This window comes from Orcinus orca, chromosome 3 (genome assembly GCF_937001465.1).
Source record: "Orcinus orca chromosome 3, mOrcOrc1.1, whole genome shotgun sequence".
NCBI lineage: Eukaryota > Metazoa > Chordata > Mammalia > Artiodactyla > Delphinidae > Orcinus > Orcinus orca.
This window is the reverse complement of record NC_064561.1, coordinates 54,874,907-54,894,957: the sequence shown is the minus strand read 5'-3', so window position 1 is coordinate 54,894,957 and position 20,051 is coordinate 54,874,907. Positions and strand designations below refer to the sequence as shown.

The window sequence follows — 20,051 nt, the reverse complement described above, 5'->3', positions numbered from 1 at the left end:
CACAGATAAAGGAACCATCCCCCTTTTACATGTGTTCCCCCCAGAAAAATAGTTTCAGGGAAACTGTATCTTTCTTTACACCCATAAGCTCAATGGGCAGGTATTACGCTTCCTGTTTTGTGAACAGAGAAATGGAAGCCCAGGAAGGCTCAGGAGGCTGCCCCAACTCATTCAGCAAAGCCAGAGACGGGACCGGGTTATAAACCAGGTCTTCTGTCTCTAGTCCCTCATTCAGCCTCCTTGTATCTCTTTAGGAAGTTGTCAGCACCAGGAGCAAACAAGCACATAATTATAAATAGGTATTTGGACCCACTTTATTTATTTATTTTAAAGCAAACGTTTCCTTTTCTTTTTTTAATTTAAATTTATTATTTATTTATTTATTTTTGGCTGTGCTGGGTCTTTGTTGCTACACGCAGGCTTTCTCTAGTTGCAGAGAACGGGGGCTACTCTTCGTTGCGGTGCGTGGGCTTCTCATTGTGGTGGCTTCTCTTGTTGTAGAGCACGGGCTCTAGGCGCACGGGCTTCAGTAGTTGTGGCACGCGAGCTCAGTAGTTGTTGCGCACGGGCTCTAGAGCGCAGGCTCAGTAACTGTGGCACACGGGCTTAGTTGCTCCACGGCATGTGGGATCTTCCCGGACCAGGGATTGAACCCGTGTCCCCTGCATTGGCAGGCGGATTCTCAACGACTGTGCTAACAGGGAAGTCCCTATTTCTTTTTAAATATTTATTTATTTATTTGTTTGGTTGCACTGGGTCTTAGTTGCGGCAGGTGGGCTCCTTCGTTGCGGCTCGAGGGCTCCTTAGTTGCGGCATGCATGTGGGATCTAGTTCCCTGACCAGGGATCAAACCCAGGCTCCCTGCATTGGGAGTGCAGAGTCTTAACCACTGTGCCACCAGGGAAGTCCCTGGACCTACTTTATAATTTTTATTTTTTAAGTTTGATTTTCTCTCTCTGTGTGTCTGTGAGTTTTAAGCCTAGGATGTGTTGAAGCCATGGGCACAGCACAAGCTGGTCTGATCCTGGGAATTCCCTGGTGGTCCAGTGGTTAGGGCTTGGTGCTTTCAGTGCCATGGGCCTGGGTTCAATCCCTGGTCGGGGAACCAAGATCCTGTAAGCTGTGCGGCGTGGCTTAAAAAAAAAAAAAAAAAAAAAAAATGTTAGTCTGATCCGTGTTGCTTTCTGCCTAAAGCATATCTTGTTTAACAACTTCTTTTTTGGCTTGAGGTCACCTATTGCTTAATTACTTGGTTCCCCCCAATTAGAAATTACCTTTTGGAGAGACAGGATTCAACTTTTTTAGTATGTTACCCAGTCCTATGTATTTGATGAGTTCATAAATACCTGTGGATATGGCAATGGAGGGAAGAGGGGCAGCCTTACAGTGTGGTATGGGAGGTAAAAACAGGCCTGGGAGTTAGCTGCTGCCTGGGACCCTAGGCACCCACCTTACTTTCTTTTTCTGAACTTCAGTTGTTTTCATTTGTAAACAAAGATAATAACAGCTCCAATGCCTGGCACATAGTAGGGACACAATAGATATTTGTGGAAAAAATTAATACCTATCTCATAGGGTTAATGTGAGGATTAAATGAGATAATGTATGTCAAGTATTTCTCATAGAACTTAGCATGTAGTAGTTACTTAATAAAAGTAGCTACTCTGAACAATTTGGTCATTAGTAGTATTTAGAACTGAACACATGCATATAGAATGCCACAGCAGGTCAGAAATTAAAAAAACAAGAACTGGACTTCCCTGGTGGCGCAATGGCTAAGAATCCCCCTGCCAGTGCAGGGGACACGGGTTCGAGCCCTGGTCTGGGAAGATCCCACATGCCGTGGAGCAACTAAGCCCGTGCACCACAACTACAGAGCCTGTGCTCTAGAGCCCGCAAGCCACAACTACTGAACCTGCGTGCCACAACTACTGAAACCCATGCTCCACAATAAGAGAAGCCACTGCAGTGAGAAGCCCGCGCACTGCAACAAAGAGTAGCCCCCACTCACTGCAACTAGAGAAAGCCCGCGTGTAGCAACAAAGACCCAATGCAGCCAAAAATCAATCAATTAATTAATTTTTAAAAAACTGAATTCAAATTGCAATTCCATCATTTCCAGTAGAAGAAGCTACTGGATTTAGGATCAGGAGATTCAGGTGTGAGACCTGACTCTGCCATGGACTAGCTGTGTGACCTTGGTTAAGGAACCTGACTTCTCTGAACTTCAGTTTCCTGAAAAACAAGGGGACTGAGTAATCATTAAGATTCATTTTTCCACTCTAACAGCCTCAGTTTAAGATGTGGTCTCATGCAGGTTACCTTCTCTTACATTCTCTGGCCCCAGTTCGCCCATCTGTAAAATGGCACATGAGTGTTTAGGAGCCCCTCTCTGGGGGCACGGCAGGCCCAGGGTGTGAAGATGTCAGTGCCCCTCCAGCCTGCACACAGGGCCAGGTGGTGCTCGTTCAGCTCAGACTGAATACTGGGTAGCATGAACAAGTTACTTGTCCCCACAGAGTCCTGGTCCCCTCACAAAGTGTATGGGGGCACTTCTCCCCTCTACCTCCAATTATAGGAATATAGAATGACTTCCCTGGTGGTGCAGTGGTTAAGAATTTGCTTGCCAATGCAGGGGACACAGTTTTGATCCCTAGTCCGGGAAGATCGCACCTGCCGCGGAGCAACTAAGCCCGCAAGCCACAACTACTGAGCCTGTGCACCACAACTACTGAAGCCTGCGTGCCTAGAGCCCGTGATCCGCAACAAGAGAAGCCACCGAAATGAGAAGCCTGCGCACCGCAACAAAGAGTAGCCCCCGCTCGTCGCAACTGGAGAAAGCCCGTGCACAGCAACAAAGACCCAACGCAGCCCCAAAAATAAATAAAATAAAAAATAAAAGGAATATAGAAAAGAATGACCAACAATGACCATTATGTCCCCTTTTAAAAAGTTCAGAGAGGTTCTAATGTGGATCCTCTTCAGGAAATATTTATCAATAAATAAAATAAAAAATTGTGCATTCTGGTGACAATGTACAATAATTTACCTTCTGATCAAGGGTATATATAATGTAATTATGAAGAATCCTGCTTTAATTCATCAAGGTCCCTTTAATCATTAGCTTCCTTGGTATCTCTTTTGAAGCAGTGGCCTCAGTCTCTATAACATACACAGCATTTTGACTGACATTGTCTCACTTGACTCCTCACAAAAGCTGAGACGGTAGAAGCAAGTCAAGCTTAATTTACCCCCATTTTTCCACCAGGGAAGGGAGGGCCCAGGGAAGTGCTGCGAGCTGGCCAAGGTGTGGAGGCCATGTTAGGGAAGAGTTGGGATTAAACATCAGATTGCCTGGCTGTGCCCAGGAGCACCCCTCCCCCAGTAGTCCTTGTTACAGCAACCCTACAACTGGCCTCACCCCTTGGGGGCAGTTTCAGGAAGCCTTTTAATAAGCTTTATCCTCTATCCAGCAGGTCGGGTGTTCTAATCCTTCTTTTGGAGATGGCTAACACTTTAGGCTGTTATGTCTTAAGCAGGTGGGATCACAGCCAGCCAGAGGCCAGGACTTCTCCAAGTGAAGTGTGGGACCACAAGCACCCAAGGGGTCTTGCTAGACATGCAGATTTCTGGGTCCAATCCCAGACATGCCTGATTCCAAATGCTTTGGAATCTGCATTCAAGGTTTTCCCTCATCATCCAAAGTAGCTGATCTAGGCTAACCTATGAGACAAGCACTTGTTTATCACTTAAGTTGTTTTACTGTCTCTTTCTCCACCTTAGAATGTAAATTATAAGTCTGGTTTATTTCCAAACTCTGTTTCCTAGAACCCCTACAGTAAATATTTAATTGAATGTGTACTAAAATTTGAAACTCTTGTCATACACCATTCCTTCATTTTACACTAGGGAAACTGAGGCCCAGCTGCTGCAGAGTTGGTAAGGGGCAGAACCAGGGTCAGGATAAAATCTCTCTCCAGGGTCCCAATCGGGCATTTATTTCTTCGTCTCCGCCCCAAGCAAGCCTCGTAAATGAAATCCACTTGAGAAAAAAATTTTCTGCCCATAAATACTCGGTTTCGGAGCTTGGCCTGGTTGGGGTCTGTTGGTAATTTCCCGTTCATTTTCGTAGGCGCCCAATGCCCCCAAGGGTTAAGGGCCCGCCTTCCAGGCCGGGCGTCGAAACCAACTCCGGGCAGTGTCCCGGCCGGGGCCGCCTGGGAGGAGCCGAGCACAGTCCGCGGAGGTAAGGCCGGCTGGCCCAAGGTCACTCAGGCGGGGCCTGCAAGGGGCAGGCCCACGGGACGCCAGGGAGCCGTTAGCACCCACCTCCATCATCCTGTAAGTGGAGGGTGACATTAATGGCTCCTTTCTCGGAATCTGGAGCAGCCAACCTAAAGAGCGCGAGCAGGCCCGGCCGGCCGCGTGGCCCACTCCCATGTGCTCCACCTGCGGCCGCTCTCACGCGCTGGCTCTTTAAGACACTTCCCCCTCTTTACCATCCCTTCTCTCCTGCCGGGCTCGCTGCCCCCGCCCGCTCCCGAATTGCATCAGGCACGTGCTCGCCCCCGTCAGGTCTGAGTACCCCTCACCCACCAGCCCCGAGGTGCGCCGAGGAATCGGAGGCGAGGGGCGGGGCAAGGGGCGGGGCTGCGAGGCCCTGCGCGCGCGCTCCCGCCGCCTTCGCCCTCCCGTCGCCCACTGCCCGCTCCGGCGGGCGCGGCCCCGTTGCGCCTTCCCCTCCCCTTGCCCGCTGCGTCGCGAGGCGCGCGCCCGCCCGCCGCCTGCCGCGGATCGCGTGGTCAGCTCGGCTCGCCGCGCCTCTCCCCCGTCCGTCCATATTGCTGCAGCCCCCGAGCCGGGAAGCCCGGGCCGCCCCGGCGGCGGGGGGGAGGGAGGGACGGGACGAGAAGCCTGCCAGGCTCGGGGTGGGGACGCCTTGCGAGGAACGGGCGGGGGGGGACGCGCGCCGAGGAGGCCTGGACCGCATAGTGGGGGGCCTTCGTCCCCCCCCCCCGCCCGGCCAGCGGGCCTTGGATCTACGGCGGCTGCATCCGACCCGGAGGGGAGCCGCGCCTAGCGTGAACCCCGACCCTTCTCCGCCGGGACTGGGGCCCAGCGCCCCGGAGGAAGGCGTCGCGGGCGCTCGGAGAGCCAAGTTCGAGGCGGGGGAGGCAGCCTCGGGCGCGCCCGGCTTCTCCGGGGGGGCGGGCGCGCAGATGGCCACTCAGGTGGAGCCGCTGCTGCCGGGGGGCGCCCCACTCTTGCAGGCCGAAGAGCACGGGGGGTTGGTGAGGAAGAAGCCGCCGCCGTCGTCCGAGGGCAAGGGCGAGCCCGGGGCGAACGACGTCGGAGGGGGGGAGCCGGACGGCGGCGTCCGGAGACCTCGGCCGCCCTGCGCCAAGCCACACAAGGAGGGCACAGGGCAGCTGGAGCGCGAGAGCCCGCGGCCGCCGCAGCCGCCTGGCGCCGAGGGCCCGGCCGTCAGCGACGGGGAAGAGGGCGGCGGCGGCGGCGAGCCGGCCGCTGGCGGAGGAGCTGCCGGAGCCGCGGGCGCCGGGCGCCGAGACTTCGTGGAGGCCCCTCCGCCCAAGGTGAACCCGTGGACTAAGAACGCGTTGCCGCCGGTCCTGGCCACCGTGAACGGACAGTCTCCTCCAGGTGGGTCTTTCTGTTTGGTATCCTGGGTCCGGGGCCTCTTCCGGGGACATAGGCGTCCCCTCCCCCAGCGGCCTCCAGGGCCCGGGGGTCCGCCGCTGGTCGTGGTGACTCGGGGTTTTTGTTTTTTATTATCTCCTGGCTCATTCGGGTCGCCGTGCCCTGTCCCCCAGCACACTCAGGAACCTGCCCCTGCCAGAGGGCCCGGCCTCCGGGAGGCTGCGGCCACCGCCTGGGCCGCAGCGGTTAGTGGGCAACGGCGTGGTCCGGGCCTACCTCGCGGGGAGAGGGTGGGCGCTGGTTTCGGTGAAAAGGGCTCTCTCCCCCTACCGCATGTTAGTGTAAGAGACGGTTTCCAGCCTGAATCTTCCTGGGGAAGCCCCCTCTTACCACTCCGCCCCATGCTTCTCGTTTTGGTAGCGTTGCGATCGTCCCCATGTTGTAAATGTTTAATAAGTATATGTCATAGGCAGCAAAACGCCCGGCAATGAGTTCATACCGACCACACAGATTCGGGATTTAAAAGTTAACAAGTTTTGGTCTCGAGTAGATAGTATTAGGTGGTAGAATGGCCATTGGCGATGGGTTCAGGGGTCGGTTACGGGCAGAATGGGGAGAAGAGGAAACCCAACGTGTCATTGAATTCGGTGCTTTCCCTCCCTGATCCTGGGGACCTTCCGTCTTGAGAGGGAGCCGAATGGAGAGCGTGCGGGGCATCCAGTGAGGGGGAAATGTGAGGCGAGTAAGGGGGCATGCGGCGACGCGAGGGGCGTGTGGCGGCGGGGGAGGGAGTGGCAGGGCCGGGAGGGCGGGCGGGTGACAGTTGGGCGTCTTACGCCGCGCCGCCGACCCGCGGGCTGCTCGCGACCGCTCGGCCTGGGCGTTCGGGGCCCGCCTCGGCGCTCGGGGTGGAAGGCGGGTGCGGGCGGGCGGCGCGGCCAGGAGTGTGCGTGTGCGCGGGTGTGAGTGCGCGTTCCTCCTTCCCGGCATTCCTCCGCAGCCGGGACAACGTGGTGCCACCCCGCGCGGCGAGTGGCATGTGACTGCCGACCGGCGCTCCGCGCGCCCTCCCTCTCCCTTCTCGGCTTTGGGTCCTTTTGGACCCGGCCTCTTGGGGAAGGTGGGAAGTCCCCGCAGAGCGTTGTCAGTGGCGCTGGGGGGAGAGAGGCGGTGCAGAATATGGAGGTTCGGCTCGGCCTTCCTTTGCCAAAAATAGATCGTCGGCTTTGGTAGGGGGCGCGCCCGCCCTGCTCCCTTTGCCGGCGCGTATAGGCACAGTGGTGCTGGATTCTTCGGTTCAGGGTCTTTCTGTAGTGGTTCGGTGTTAAAATACGCTTGGAGCTAGAATGATGGCCTGTGGCCATAGCCGTATTGGTTTTTCAAAACTCCTCCCCTTCTGTAGCGCTGGTTGAGGCTGACTGGTTTAAACCATCAAAATGGGGAAAGGGAAGCTTAATGCCTTTACATTCAAGGGAATAGAATCCCTTGTAGTCCTAGGGGAACCAGAACAGCGAATTCTGAAAATGGCATGTTGTAATTTTTATTTCTTTTAAAGTTGCTTCATTTGGAGGAGGGGACATTTGGCGTTTACTAATAGTACCTCAAACCGTGTTCTCTTCCTTTTGCCCTCCTCCCCTTCCCCCCGTTCCTTCCAGAACCCTCTTATGCAAAGGGCTGTGCTGAAACCTCCATTTTCTTGCAAATCCCTCCTGATCCACCCACAGAGGGAGGAATAGCAACTTTAAGACACTCTTTGGTCCTTCCCCCCTCTTTAAACTCAAGGAGGTATAATCATGCCCAGGAGAGAGCACTCCTCAGAAGTTTAAATGGGGCTACTCACTCTGGCTGCTGCTGCTTAGCTAATGGTGAACCTACCTTGTGGGTTTTACATCAGCATGACATCAGGTGGTATTGGGTGCTTGAGCTGGCATTTTGTGCAAGTCCAGGGGCCCTTGATAGGGTGCATCACTGGGGTTATTGATCGTTGGAAGAGGACAGCTTGGCTGGCATCTCGCCTTTACCTCTGAGTTCTTAGAAAAGCCAACTTGCTTTAAGTGCCCACAGCAAAATTCTGAGTCCGGTAAATTTACTCTGTTCTTGTTAGGTAAGAAAGTGTCTTGTCTACTCATTGGTTTTGAACTTGCAGAATAGTCTTTGACAGACAAACTCTGAATTCAGTAGCTTTTCTGTTTAAGCCAGTTGTTAGGGCTTGGATGCTTTTTGAGGGAGAATTTTGTGGTCAGGGTAGATGGTGGCACTTTCTTTGAAGTTTACGTGGATCACTAAGGCCCTTTTCCAGCCCTGATTTTATTTACAGCTTGGACAAGTTTAAATGAGACACCGATGGAATGACAGTGTGGTCTTGGGAAATTTTGTGTTCTGTGATGCATATGTTTTGGGTGCCTCATAAGCAAGCCAAAAGCTTTCCAAAGCTTGCTGCAAATGCCTATTTTTAGCTCTCCTTTTGGCTCAGATGCTAGTATTTTAGTTCTTTAAGGGACACATGCAGTAACTAGTAATAAAAGATGTTTTGCTATATCCCCCCTTTCTTGCGGAGTTCTCTGGTCTGGTTTAAGCTTCTGTGTCTTAGTAGTTTTAAATCTTGGGATTTGCATTTTGGTTTTTTGTATTTTCTTCCCCTAGAATATTTTGAAAACATTAAATATTTTTTCCTTATCTTAGCCACAACTCTTTAAGTATGAGAGAGGCAAGATGTCTTAGTTAAAGAAGTGAGGGCTTCCCTGGTGGCGCAGTGGTTAAGAATCTGCCTGCCAATGCAGGGGACACGGGTTCGAGCCCTGGTCTGGGAAGATCCCACATGCCGCGGAGCAACTAAGCCCGTGAGCCACAACTACTGAGCCTGCGCGTCTGGAGCCTGTGCTCCACAACGGGAGAGGCCGTGACAGTGAGAGGCCAGCGCACTGCGATGAAGAGTGGCCTCCGCTCGCCGCAACTGGAAAAAGCCCTCGCACAGAAACGAAGACCCAACACAGCCAAAAATAAATAAATAAATTTAAAAAAAAAAAAAGAAGTGATACATAGCAAAGGTTCTGGGACCAAAACTGCATGGGTTCAAATGCCAGCTCAACCACTTGCTTAGCTGTGCCTCCTGCAGGCTACTGAACCATTCTGTGCCGCAGCCTCTCCATTTGTATTCTAGAAATTAAATTATGTATCTGCCTCATGGGGCTATTGTGAGCATTCACTGTGATGATATGTGTGAAGTATTTAGCTTGGTGCCTGGCATGTGTTTTCTGTTGTACCATGTCTGGGAGACTGAAACTGTGGGATTTTCTGGGACTTTTTCTGGGTCTCTGTTTTCTCCACCTGTAAAATGAGGGGGTTGGAGAGTGTTGTACTTTCCTTTTCTGGCATTGTATTAGTACTCCCTGAAACATATGGGATCTGTCTCCTTAAAAGTGGGCTTTTGCTTATCCACAGACATGAAGGGCATGGTATGGATAATCTTAAAGGTTGATGACCCAAGTAATTGGCTGTTTTTTCTTTGGAATGTGTTATGATGAATGTTTTAAAAATAAGTTTTAATTTATTTGCCTTTCGTAAAGATTACTTTTTGGCGGACTGTTCACGTGCTCTCAGGGCTGTGGGGAAAGGCGAGCCTAACTGAACTAAAAATTTGCTGTGGCTGGTGTACATGTAGTAGGTAGAGACTTGAGAGCATATCATCCCCACAAGCTTCCAGCAACCCTAGCAGGGAATCAGTGGGTTGATTGTCTGACACTTCTAACTTTGTGTAGTAAGAAAACACCAGTACTGTGATCTTTTTCTTCATTTCTCTTTAGAGGAAAGTCGGGGGCAGGGCCTGAGACTTGAATATTTATATTCTGGGCATCATTTTTTTCTGTGTCTCTTTGAAGTGCAGCTAACTGGTGACACAAAATAAAAAAGGGTTATAATCCCAGCTAACCCATGGCAACCCCAGGAATCTGCCACCGCACTGAACTGGCCCCAAATAAACCTCCACTCCCAGTCTCAGTTTTCTTCCTGGGTTTGGGCCCTTTCCCATCTTCCCTCCCCCACCAACCCCACAACTGGTTGTACTCTGTGGGGCATCCATGTGGATCAGTCAGTCTTCGTTGCATGAAGACCTCACGGTGTCAGAGCTACTTCAGACCCTGGCTCCTTCCTTCCTCACCACTAGAAGTGGACTGGGTGGAATTACACAGTCTGTAATTTTGAGTCCCAGCTTTGCTTCTAACTTGGTGTGCAATCTTGGGCAAATTACTCAGCCTCTCTAAACCATTGTTCCTTCCTCCTCAAAATGGGAGTAATGGTAGTAACTATTTCATAGGGTCGTGAAAATCAAGATGTTTAGCATAACCTTTAGCTTAATGCCAGGTACAGGGCATCTAATAAGTGCTAGCTATAATAAATGATCACCATTGTTAGTAGTGTTCATTTCACTTGTAATTCTGCTTGTGTCCAGCATTGTGGACACTAGCAACCCCCATACTTTCTCTGTACCTGTGTTTCTTCATCTGTAACATGAGGGAATTGGAATATGTCTTCAAAGTTTTTTTAGTATCAAAAACACTTTCTCCGATAAACCCCTTCCCCACAAAAGAAACCAAAGCAGAGCCTTTTATTATTATTATTATGTAAGTTTCAGGTGTACAACAGTAATTCCCAATTTTTACAAAGCAAAGCTTTTTAAGTGTGTATATTCGTATCTGCCATAGTGGTTAAGAACTCCAGTTTTGAATCCAGGTTCTGTGAGTGCTGGAGATACTCTTCTGGCTTCAGGAACCTGAGCCAATTGCTTGGGGGTTCATATCAGAGCAACCTGTGTAGCAACCAGGCATTAAGTGCCTTACAATGAATGTGGTAATAGAAAGTACACAGTGCTGTCTATAAAAATTGTCTCCACCAAATAAAAATTGAACCCACACCTAATAGAACCATAGGTCTGTGAGGTTAGAGGAACGCATTGATTGACCATGAGGTAGCAGTTATCCAATTTCTGAATGTGAGAAATTCTACAAGACAGATTATCTTGTCAATAAATAAGTGGCGTTCAAAAAAATACAACAAACTAGTGAACATAACAAAAAGAAACAGATTCACAGATATAGAGAACAAACTAGTGGTTACCAGTGGGGAGAGAGGGAAGGAGGGAGGGGCAATATTGGGGTAGGGGGTTAAGAGGTATAAACTACTATGTATAAAATAAGCTACAAGGATGTATTGTACAACACAGGGAATATAGCCAATATTTTATAATAACTATAAATGGAGTAGAACCTTTAAAAATCATGACTCACTGTATTATCTACCTGTAACATATAATATTGTACATCACGTTCAGTTAAAAAAATAAACATTTTTAAAAGAGGGAACTGTTATGGATGAAGAGTTGAGACGTTAGTCAGATGCCTCGTGTGGATCTTGTTTGAATCCTGATTCGAACAAACAGGCTATAAGAAGAAATTTTGGTGTCAATTGAGGATAACTGATCAGTTTAGATTATATTAAGGAATTATTTGTCAAGGGTGATAATGGCATTATGGTTGTTTTTTGTTTGTTTTAAACTCCATAGCTGGTTATATTGTGCACCTCTGGCAAATAACTGTTAGGTTGGGCTTGGTAAACGAGGGCTTGAAGCTCTTTTCCTGTAGTTCAGATCACTTTCTTCTCTTGTGAAGAAAGCACGCAATTAGGACACCCTCTGAAGGGGAGAAGGGAAGGAGGCCTTCTCCAGGAACCTTCAGCTGCCTGCCCCCTGTTCTGGGCAGGGAGTTTGAGTTTTACCCTAACCGGGAAATGAGTGCCTGTTAGGGAGGGAGAGGTGCTTTGGAGGTGGTCCTAGGCCCTTGGCAGGTAGGGGGCAGTCTCAGCAGTCCTGAACTCTGAACCTCCCAGGGTTGGGGGGCGGAGTGGAGAGGGGATTTTCTTGGCTGACCCAGCCCCTGTCTGCAGTGGGACCTAGGCTAGAGTAAGTATTTTAGAGCTGTTACTCAGCACTCTTTCCCTCTCTGTGGGAGTCGGGCAGGGAGAGGAGGCGGAATAGTGGACCTGAAACCACAAAAACCTCTTTACCACGCAGAGCTTGGCAGATGGGAGTGCCCCTGTTTGCAAAATCCCAGACAACCTAAAAGGGGGTAATGAGGGTGTTGGGGCCTCCAGAGGGCTCACAGACCTCCCTGGCTCGTCCAGAGTGATCTAAGGGAGTGGCCAGGAGAGAGGACAGTTTTCCTGCTGGGGGTTTGTGAAAGAAAATAAGTTTTGATAACTGGCTAATGAAAGCACAGGAAACAGCGAGGTGAAGGAGCACAGGGGTAGGTGATGGGATTTAAATCAGAACATGCTGGTTTTCTTGTTCCCAGAATGGGAGTAACCCCTATGCTGAGGTTGTTTTGAGGATCAAATTGATACCTCGTTGTGGGGTAGCCCAGTTCATGACTTAAAATGTCCCACACAGATAGATATAAGTGGTTTAGCTTCCAGAAGATGCATTCCAAAGCCAGGTTCAGTTGACCCTTGAACAACACGAGTGCATGGGTCCACTCGTGTGGATTGTTTTCCATAAATACTTCAGTCCTACACTCTCCACTGTTGGTTGAGTCCTACACTCTCCACTGTTGGTTGAGTCCATGCTCATGCAGAACCGCAGATAGGGAGGAACAGCAGATAGCCCGCACAACCTATAAAGTTACACATGGATCTTCCACTGAGCTGGGGGTTGGCGCCCTAACCCCGCGTTATTGAGGGTCAACTGTATATGTAGTTTGAGGTAATTACCCATTCTGAGGGGTTATCCATGCCTTTCCTAAGTGAGGATGGATAATCTGGAATTAACTTCATTGTCAAGCAGTGCTATGTAATAGTTACCAGGGCCAACTGGCCAATTTTTCGTGGCAGATAGCCTACGGTATCTCCATGAGGGACTTTCCCAGAATCAGAGGGACAGTCTTGATGTGGCACTTTTCCTTTGACTGTGCCTTTGGACTGGCAAAGCCGGTGTGGAAGGTGAGGTATGTGGGCTTTTCTGATGAATTTTGTAAAGCCGGCCACATAAATCTGACATACAGTGAGGGGCTTTACCGCCTCAATCTGAGGTACTATTGGTAAACCCAGATGGCCCCTCCATCGGAGCCCTGTGTACAGGGTACTTTGTAATAACCCTCCAAGCTTGTTGTGGTAACCACCTTCCCGTCTGAACATACATTCCAGCAACTCCAGGTAGCCTTTTCTCTTCCTTCCTTTAAAATGAAGTTCTAAGCTTTTCAGAGGAACTGAATTCAGTCCCACAGTTACCAGGAGCCATCTGGATGCATGGTCCGCCTGAGCTCTGGTTTTTGCTCTCCTTTCCACATACCCTAGCTTACTGAAGCTCCTGATAACCCCACTATAAGTAATAGTGATATTGCAATTATCCTGTGTAACCTGCTCAGCAGGTGCTCTTTTTATCCCCACTTCACAGATGAGGAAAGTGAGACTCAGGAGAGATTAATAAGCAGCTCTGTCCTTCTGATTGCTCAGACTAAAAACCTTGGGGTCATTCTTGGCACCTCTATTTCTCTGTCACCTCACATCTAATTTACCATTACATCCTTTTGGCTCCAAAAAACTGTGACCAAAGCTAAATGCTTTCTTTTTACCACCTCCTTGGCTGCCAGCCTGGTCCACATACCATTACTGCTCAGCTAGAAGGTTGCAGGAACCTCTGAACTGGTCTCCTGTCACTCCTGCTTAAAGTCCTCTCATGGCTTCAATAGCGGAGTAAAATTCAGAGTCCTTAGCGTTTCTTCTTGATCTGGCTCCCCAGACGTCCCCTTGCCCTGACCTTCAGCTCTGACTTCATCTTTTACCACTTTCCTCTTCCAACAACATTGGTCCTTGCTTTTTCTGGAGCATGTTGTGCACCCTCCTGCTTCAGGGCTTTTGTTCTGCGATGCTCTTCCCCCAGATAGCCGCATGGGCCACACCCTCACTTTCTTCAGGTTCCTGTTCCATTCATTGAGATGGAGAGGCCTTCCCGGACCACCCTATATTAAATAGCAAGCCTGCACCCCATACTGTCTATCCCCATCCCTTTACCCTGCTTCATTTTTCTTCTTAGCTTTTTTTTTTTCCTTTTTGGCAGTACGTGGGCCTCTCAACTGTTGTGGCCTCTCCCATTGCGGAGCACAGGCTCCGGACGCGCAGGCTCAGCGGCCATGGCTCACGGGCCCAGCTGCTCCGCGGCATGTGGGATCTTCCCAGACCGGGGCACGAACCCGTGTCCCCTGCATCGGCAGGCGGACTCTCAACCATTGCGCCACCAGGGAAGCCCTCTTCTTAGCTTTTATCACCATTGGATGAGGGTCTTTGGTGTTTGACCACTGCTTTATCCCCAGCACCTAAGCATGCCTGGCACATAGTAGGCAGCTCAGTGAACATTTAATGAATGAATGAATGAATCTCGTACTTTTAACAGCATCATTCACATTTTGAGTCTGGCATAGGGGAATACCACAGTGAATAATAAAAATCTCTGTTGACAAAGAACACACACACTCACAATCCATAATGGAAAGTGCTGTGTAAGAAAGCTGTGGGATTCTTTGGGAGTGCAGCAGGGAGCACCCAGTTCAGTCTAGGTCAGAGAAGTCCTTCTGGAGGAAGCAGTGGCTAACCTGAAATGGGAAGGACAGGTAGGACTTATCTGAGAAAAGGTCTGGAAAGAGAGCTGTCTTGGTTGAGGAAAGGCCATGAGGTTCAGAGAACTGAGTAACTCCCTGTGGCAGTAGTATAAATTCTCATTTTAACTGGAAGGCAGTAGGGAGCTTTTGAAGATTTTAAGTGAGGGAGTGGCATGGTCAGATTTTTGCTTTTGAAAGATTGCTTTTGCCACGTGGCAGAACCTCTTAGGTTAAGAATAGATGATTTGGGGTTTCCTGTCTGATCCTTTGGGGCAAGGTTCCTGGATTACAAAGGGAGCAGACTTCCGAGTCTTTCCTGAAGTGTATGTCTAGGACAGTTATCAGCTGTCATCCTTAAGGGGTAGGGAGCAGCTCCAGTGTGGGGGATTCCTCTGACCTTTCAGAAGGCCAGATTATCTGGAATGCGTTTCAGTTCCTGGGAGAATCACAATTGCTGATGGACTGGCCTAGGCTGAGTCCATGCTTAAGCCAAGAGCCCCAGCCTGCTTGCGCTGCTGCAGCCGTTTAGCTGGAAAGAGGAGGCGGCCCTGGTAGGGGGATAGGCTTCCGTACGGGAATCCCCACCTCCACCAGGGAAAGCACCCATGTGGTGGGACTTCTAGGTCCACATCTAGGCTGCCTGCCACCAGCCTCTCTGCAGCTTGGCTCTGTGGGCTTTTCCAGAGATAGCTACGTGCACAAGGTTTCCTTCCCGTCAGAGCTACCTCCCTTCAGCTGAATTCAGCCATTTTTATACCTGTGCTAACAGTGGGTTTGCATTTGCCCATAGATGGGCTACTGTAGTGAGTTCCTGAGAATACTGGGCTTTAGGGAGCCAGGCTTACCCTGACCAATGCCCGTTTATCAACTCTGTTCCCATTGCTGTGCCCTCAGGGGCTTGGATTTCCTTTCTCTCCTTTCAGAGGAGAAGGAGTATTTAGAGCTGAAAGGGACCCCAGAAGTCATTGAATCTAAACCATTGATTTACAGGTTAGGTACTTCAGGCCCAGAAAGGAAATAGAGTTGCTCAAGATCACAGTCAGTTCAAAGCAAGGCTGAGACTTGAACCCGTGTCTCTTGGGTTTACTCCGATTTTGTTTTCCTCTGGAGGAAGAAATAGCATATTGGGTGGTAGAATGTCGACTTTGGAGTTAGTCATCCAGTTTGAGTTAGCCAAGCCACCTACCAAGTGAGTGCCCTTGGAAAGGTTGGTAACTTCTGGGCTTCAGTAAAATGGAGTTACATCTGGAGTACCCACGTCGTAGGATCACTGAGTGTGAGCTAGGGGAAGGGGAGTGCTCAGCCAGAGCCTGGCAAATAATAAGTGATAATCGTAAGAGTGTTTGGTGGTTCTTCTTTCGAGGTCTTGAATTTGACCCAGGTCTTCAATTTGCCAATAGAGCTCAAGTGCTAAAGCCAGGCTTCCTGTGTCTTCCTGGGTCCTCTCTGCCCCTTATCCCTGCTGTTTGGTCCTGAGCATACACAGGAAAGCCGCCCATGTCACTTAGAGCCAGTTCTTCCTACCCTGCCCTAGGCTGTTACACAACTCCATAGTGAAGGGGAATTAAGGAATCACTGGGGCTATAATCCTGCATGAGAAGCCCATATTGTGGCACTTGAGAGTGCCCTAGTGGTAGAATGTCTGTGAGAGAACAGCTCAGGTGCTTTTTAAAAAAATTTTATTTTATTTATTTTTGTCTGCGTTGGGTCTTTGTTGCTGCATGCGGGCTTTCTCTAGTTGTGGTGAGCGGGGGCTACTCTTGGTTACGGCGCGCAGGCTTCTCATTGCGGTGGCTTCTCTCGTTGCGGAGCACGGGCCCTAGGCGCGTGGGCTTCAGTAGTTGTGGCTCGCGAGCTCAGTAGTTGTGGCTCGCGGGCTCTAGAGCGCAGACTCAGTAGTTGTGGCATACGGGCTTAGTTGCTCCACGGCATGTGGGATCTTCCCGGACCAGGGCTCGAACCCGTGTCCCCTGCATTGGCAGGTGGATTCCTAACCACTGCGCCACCAGGGAGCCCCTCAGGTGCTTTGAAGTGAAACCTTCCTGCTCCATGTTTGGTATCTTTCTGCAGCTTTGGGTTTGCTTGGGGAGTGGAGGTCTGCGCTTTTCCTGTTCTTCATATATTTTTACAGTGATACAAGAAAGAGAGGCCAATTATCTGGATGGAATAGCCTAGTTTAGGTTTTGTCCAAAGTGGAGCCGAGTGTAGGGGTGGAGTTTGGACATGGTTGGGTGTGGGAGGCTGGATGCTGCTTCTAGGGAGTGTGGGGGGGAGACAGGAAATCAGGAACACACAAGAGGTGGCTGCTCACTGGGACGCATGCACCTTACTGTGAAGAGGGAGGGGATGGTTGAAGAAACTAGGATTATTTTTCCCAGAGAATCAAAGCTTGGGGTGGGTGGAAATGCCGGTTGTTCTGAACTACAGCATTTGAACAGATCTGCTTCAAGTGGCCCTACAGCTAAAGCTCTGATGGCAAGTGGGAGGTGGAGGGTCAGTAGGTTTTGGCTCTGGTCAAGTAGTAACTTTCAGTAGTGTCCCCGACAGATTCAGCTGCCACAGGAGGTACTGGGTTCCTTAACATGGTGATAGTATTTAAAGAGTTTGGATGGCAGTTTCCTGTAGGGCTCTGCAGCTGTAAATCTGCAAAGTACTTTCCTAGATTTGTTCATTCCGAAATTTTTGAGTACTTGTTACGTATCAGGCTCCAGAATTCAGGGGTAAATAAGACACAAAAGCCATGATGGAGCTTTTGTCCTGAAAGGTAGAAGTTACAAATGGGTATCCACTCCCTTTACTGCCGCAATTCCAGTTCAGCCTGCTGACAGCGTTTGATTACCCTTCACTCAAAAACAGTTGAGGGCTTCCCTGGTGGCACAGTGGTTGAGAGTCCTCCTGCCGATGCAGGGGACACGGGTTCGTGCCCTGGTCCGGGAAGATCCCACATGCCGCGGAGCGGCTGGGCCCGTGAGCCATGGCCGCTGAGCCTGCGCGTCCGGAGCCTGTGCTCCGCAACGGGAGAGGCCACAACAATGAGAGGCCTGCGTACCGCAACAAAACAAAACAAAACAAAATAGTTCTCTTCCCCATTTGATTGTCCAATGAAAGCAGGACAGTATCTGTGCTCATCACTGAATCCCTAGTGCCTAGCTCAGGATTAGGCTACTACAGTGAGGTATCATCAGTCAGAATGGCTGTCATTAAAAAGTCTACAGGGCTTCCCTGGTGGCGCAGTGGTTGAGAGTCCGCCTGCCGATGCAGGGGACACGGGTTTGTGCCCCGGTCCGGGAAGATACCACATGCCGCGGAGCGGCTGGGCCCGTGAGCCATGGCCGCTGAGCCTGTGCGTCCGGAGCCTGCGCTCTGCAACGGGAGAGGCCACAACAGTGAGAGGCCCGTGTACCGCAAAAAATAAAAATAAAATAAAATAAAAAATAAATAAAAACAGTTGAAAGTAATCATCTGTGTTTTAAAATCAAGAAAATGTATCTGGAAACCTGGAGATTTGCAGCTCCTCTTTTAAAAGCCAGACTCTGAATATACCAAAATAATAATAATAATAATGAATTGTACACTTTAAATGGGTCAGTAGCATGGTATGTGAATAATATCAGTAAAGCTGTTATGAAAAAAAATGAGAAGACCTGGCCACACTGAGCCTCTGTTCCTTTATGACTACTATCCAGTGTCAGGATCTAGCTCCCTTTAGACGAGGATGCCTGCATCGGGCCTATGGGCTCAGTCTTTGTGTATTTTATCATACAAAGGAGAGAGGACAGCAGTCTGTCCAGCCCATAAGCTGAGAGCATCCTTATTCGAGAAGAATTTGAGAGTAAAGGGTGGGGAAGACTTTAAGGCTAAGGGCAGGAATTGCATGCAGTCCCTGGAGGGGTCTCCGTACCCACCTCTCTGAGGGAGAGCGGGTGTGATGGGGAGACAGAACACCACTGGGCATTGTGGCCTGAGGCCCCAGAGCAGCAGTAGAAAGCTGTCTGAATGCTAAGGCGTGAGCTTGCAGTTATGTTAGGCCCCAGTGAGACTTCACTCCCCTCCCTGCATCTGTGAAATGGGTGTAACATCCTTGATAGCAATCTCTAAGGCCCTTTCTAGCTCAAACACCCTTCAGGTATGAGAGCAGCTAAGGCAGATGTTACTGTGTTTCGGGTGGAAAGGGGAAAGATGCTGGCTAGAGGCCTTGCGCATCATGATCCTGCTCTTTGGGCAATGGAACTAAGGCTCATTGGAGCACTGAATTCCCTCTGGGGCAACAGACACTGCAAAGAGGCTTCTCCACAGGTGTGAGCCCTAGGACAGAGAACTCTGGGCAGGAGAATTTGGGACCAGCCTTCTAGTCCCAGATGTTTGGCTCAATTGCTAAGACACCTTGGGTGACTGACTGAACCTCATTGGACTTCTTTCTCTTTTCTGTAAATGAAAGTGGTCGAGCCAGAAGACCTTTCAAGGTCCTTTCCCACTAGGATTAAGTTCTATGTATCAAATCAGAGGTCAAGACTAGTTTGAGAAAGATTTTATCTAATGGGGATTGCTTTTCCCCACCTGATTGGACCAGCTTTAGAGTGTCATCCCCAAGAGGTTGGCCAAGGCTGTGGGATTCTTCTACCTAGGCATGGGGTATTCTGCCCTAGGCTTCTGGGAAGTTCTGGGCCAAGGTGAGCTGCCCCAGAAAGTTGTTGAGCGCCCCCAGCAGCGTGCAAAAAGTGGTGGCTCATTCCTTGGCAGGAATGTTGTTGAGGAGGTTCTGTACCTCGTTAGTTTGGGCAGTTGCTGAGAACCCCCTTCTGGCCCCGAGATTTAGAACCTAGGACTGGTGGAGGCCAGGGTCAAAGTATCAACTAAGGTCAGTGAGAGGGGAAGCCAGCCCATCTCGAGAGATTGTCATTTTTTTTTTTAAGAGGTTTATTTGAGCCAAACTGAGCACTATAGCCCAGGACTATTTCATTTAGAGTCTCTGTTTTTGGCGGGGGGGTGGGGGGTTTGGCCACGCAGTATGCGGGATCTTAGTTGCCTGACCAGGGATTGAACCTGTGCTCCCTGCAGTGGAAGTGCAGAGTCCTAACCACTGGACTGCCAGGGAATTCCCCTAGAGAGATTGTCTTGAGTATTCAGAGTCCTCAGGCTTATCTAGAGAAGCACCAGGGCTTGAGCCTAACCTTTGTTTGCCTGGAAGGAACTAACTTGGCTGCCACCAAAGTGAAAATCATTCATTTAACACATTTATTTCAGTAACCTACTAAGTGTTAGACCATGGGAATACTGATGGGAATAAGACAGAAGGGGCCTGCCCACATAGTTTACATTCTAGTGGGGTGACAATGTAAACCAGCAAGGTAGTTCTGGTTATCTGTTGCTGCCTAACAAATCACCCCAAAAACAGCCTGGATCCTGGTGCGAATGTGACCTTTTGTGCGCCCTCCAAGAGTAGAGTTTCTATTTCCCCCAGCCCCGTGGAATCCTGAGATCAAACCCCGCTGGCCTTCAAAGCCATATTCTCTGGGGGCTCCTCCTGTTGCCGGACTCCCAGGCTGCGAAGCCTGACGTGGGGCTCAGGACTTTCACTCTTATGGCAGAACTTCCGTGGTATAATTGTTTTCCAGTTTATGAGTCGCCCACCTGACAGGTATGGGATTTGACTGTATCACAATTGTGCCCCTCCTACCATCTTGTTGTGGCTTCTTTGTCTTTGGATGTAGGGTATCTTTTTTGGTAAGTTCCAGCGTTGTTTTTTGTTTG

General features: G+C 50.0%; 1 protein-coding gene and 1 long non-coding RNA gene across 5 annotated transcripts in view; one reads left to right on the top strand and one right to left on the bottom strand.

Moving 5' to 3' along the window:
• Positions 1-339: 339 nt before the first annotated feature.
• On the bottom strand, positions 340-4,575 carry LOC125963940 (uncharacterized). The gene is made up of 2 exons (XR_007476405.1): positions 4,330-4,575; positions 340-1,133 (listed from the first exon to the last, which is right to left on the bottom strand). It is a non-coding gene; the product is annotated as an uncharacterized LOC125963940 (long non-coding RNA).
• A 347-nt stretch (positions 4,576-4,922) lies between these two features.
• The window catches only part of LARP1 (La ribonucleoprotein 1, translational regulator), a 57,442-nt gene continuing 42,313 nt past the window's right edge, over positions 4,923-20,051 (top strand). For 2 of the 4 annotated variants that reach the window (XM_033407930.2, XM_033407927.2), the window contains exon 1: positions 4,924-5,661. In XM_033407930.2, the coding sequence (XP_033263821.1) occupies positions 5,220-5,661 (442 nt within the window). In that variant the 5' untranslated portion in view covers positions 4,924-5,219. Of the gene's footprint in view, positions 5,662-20,051 lie in introns of all 4 variants that reach the window. The other 2 variants (XM_033407929.2, XM_033407928.2) reach the window with 2 other exon arrangements.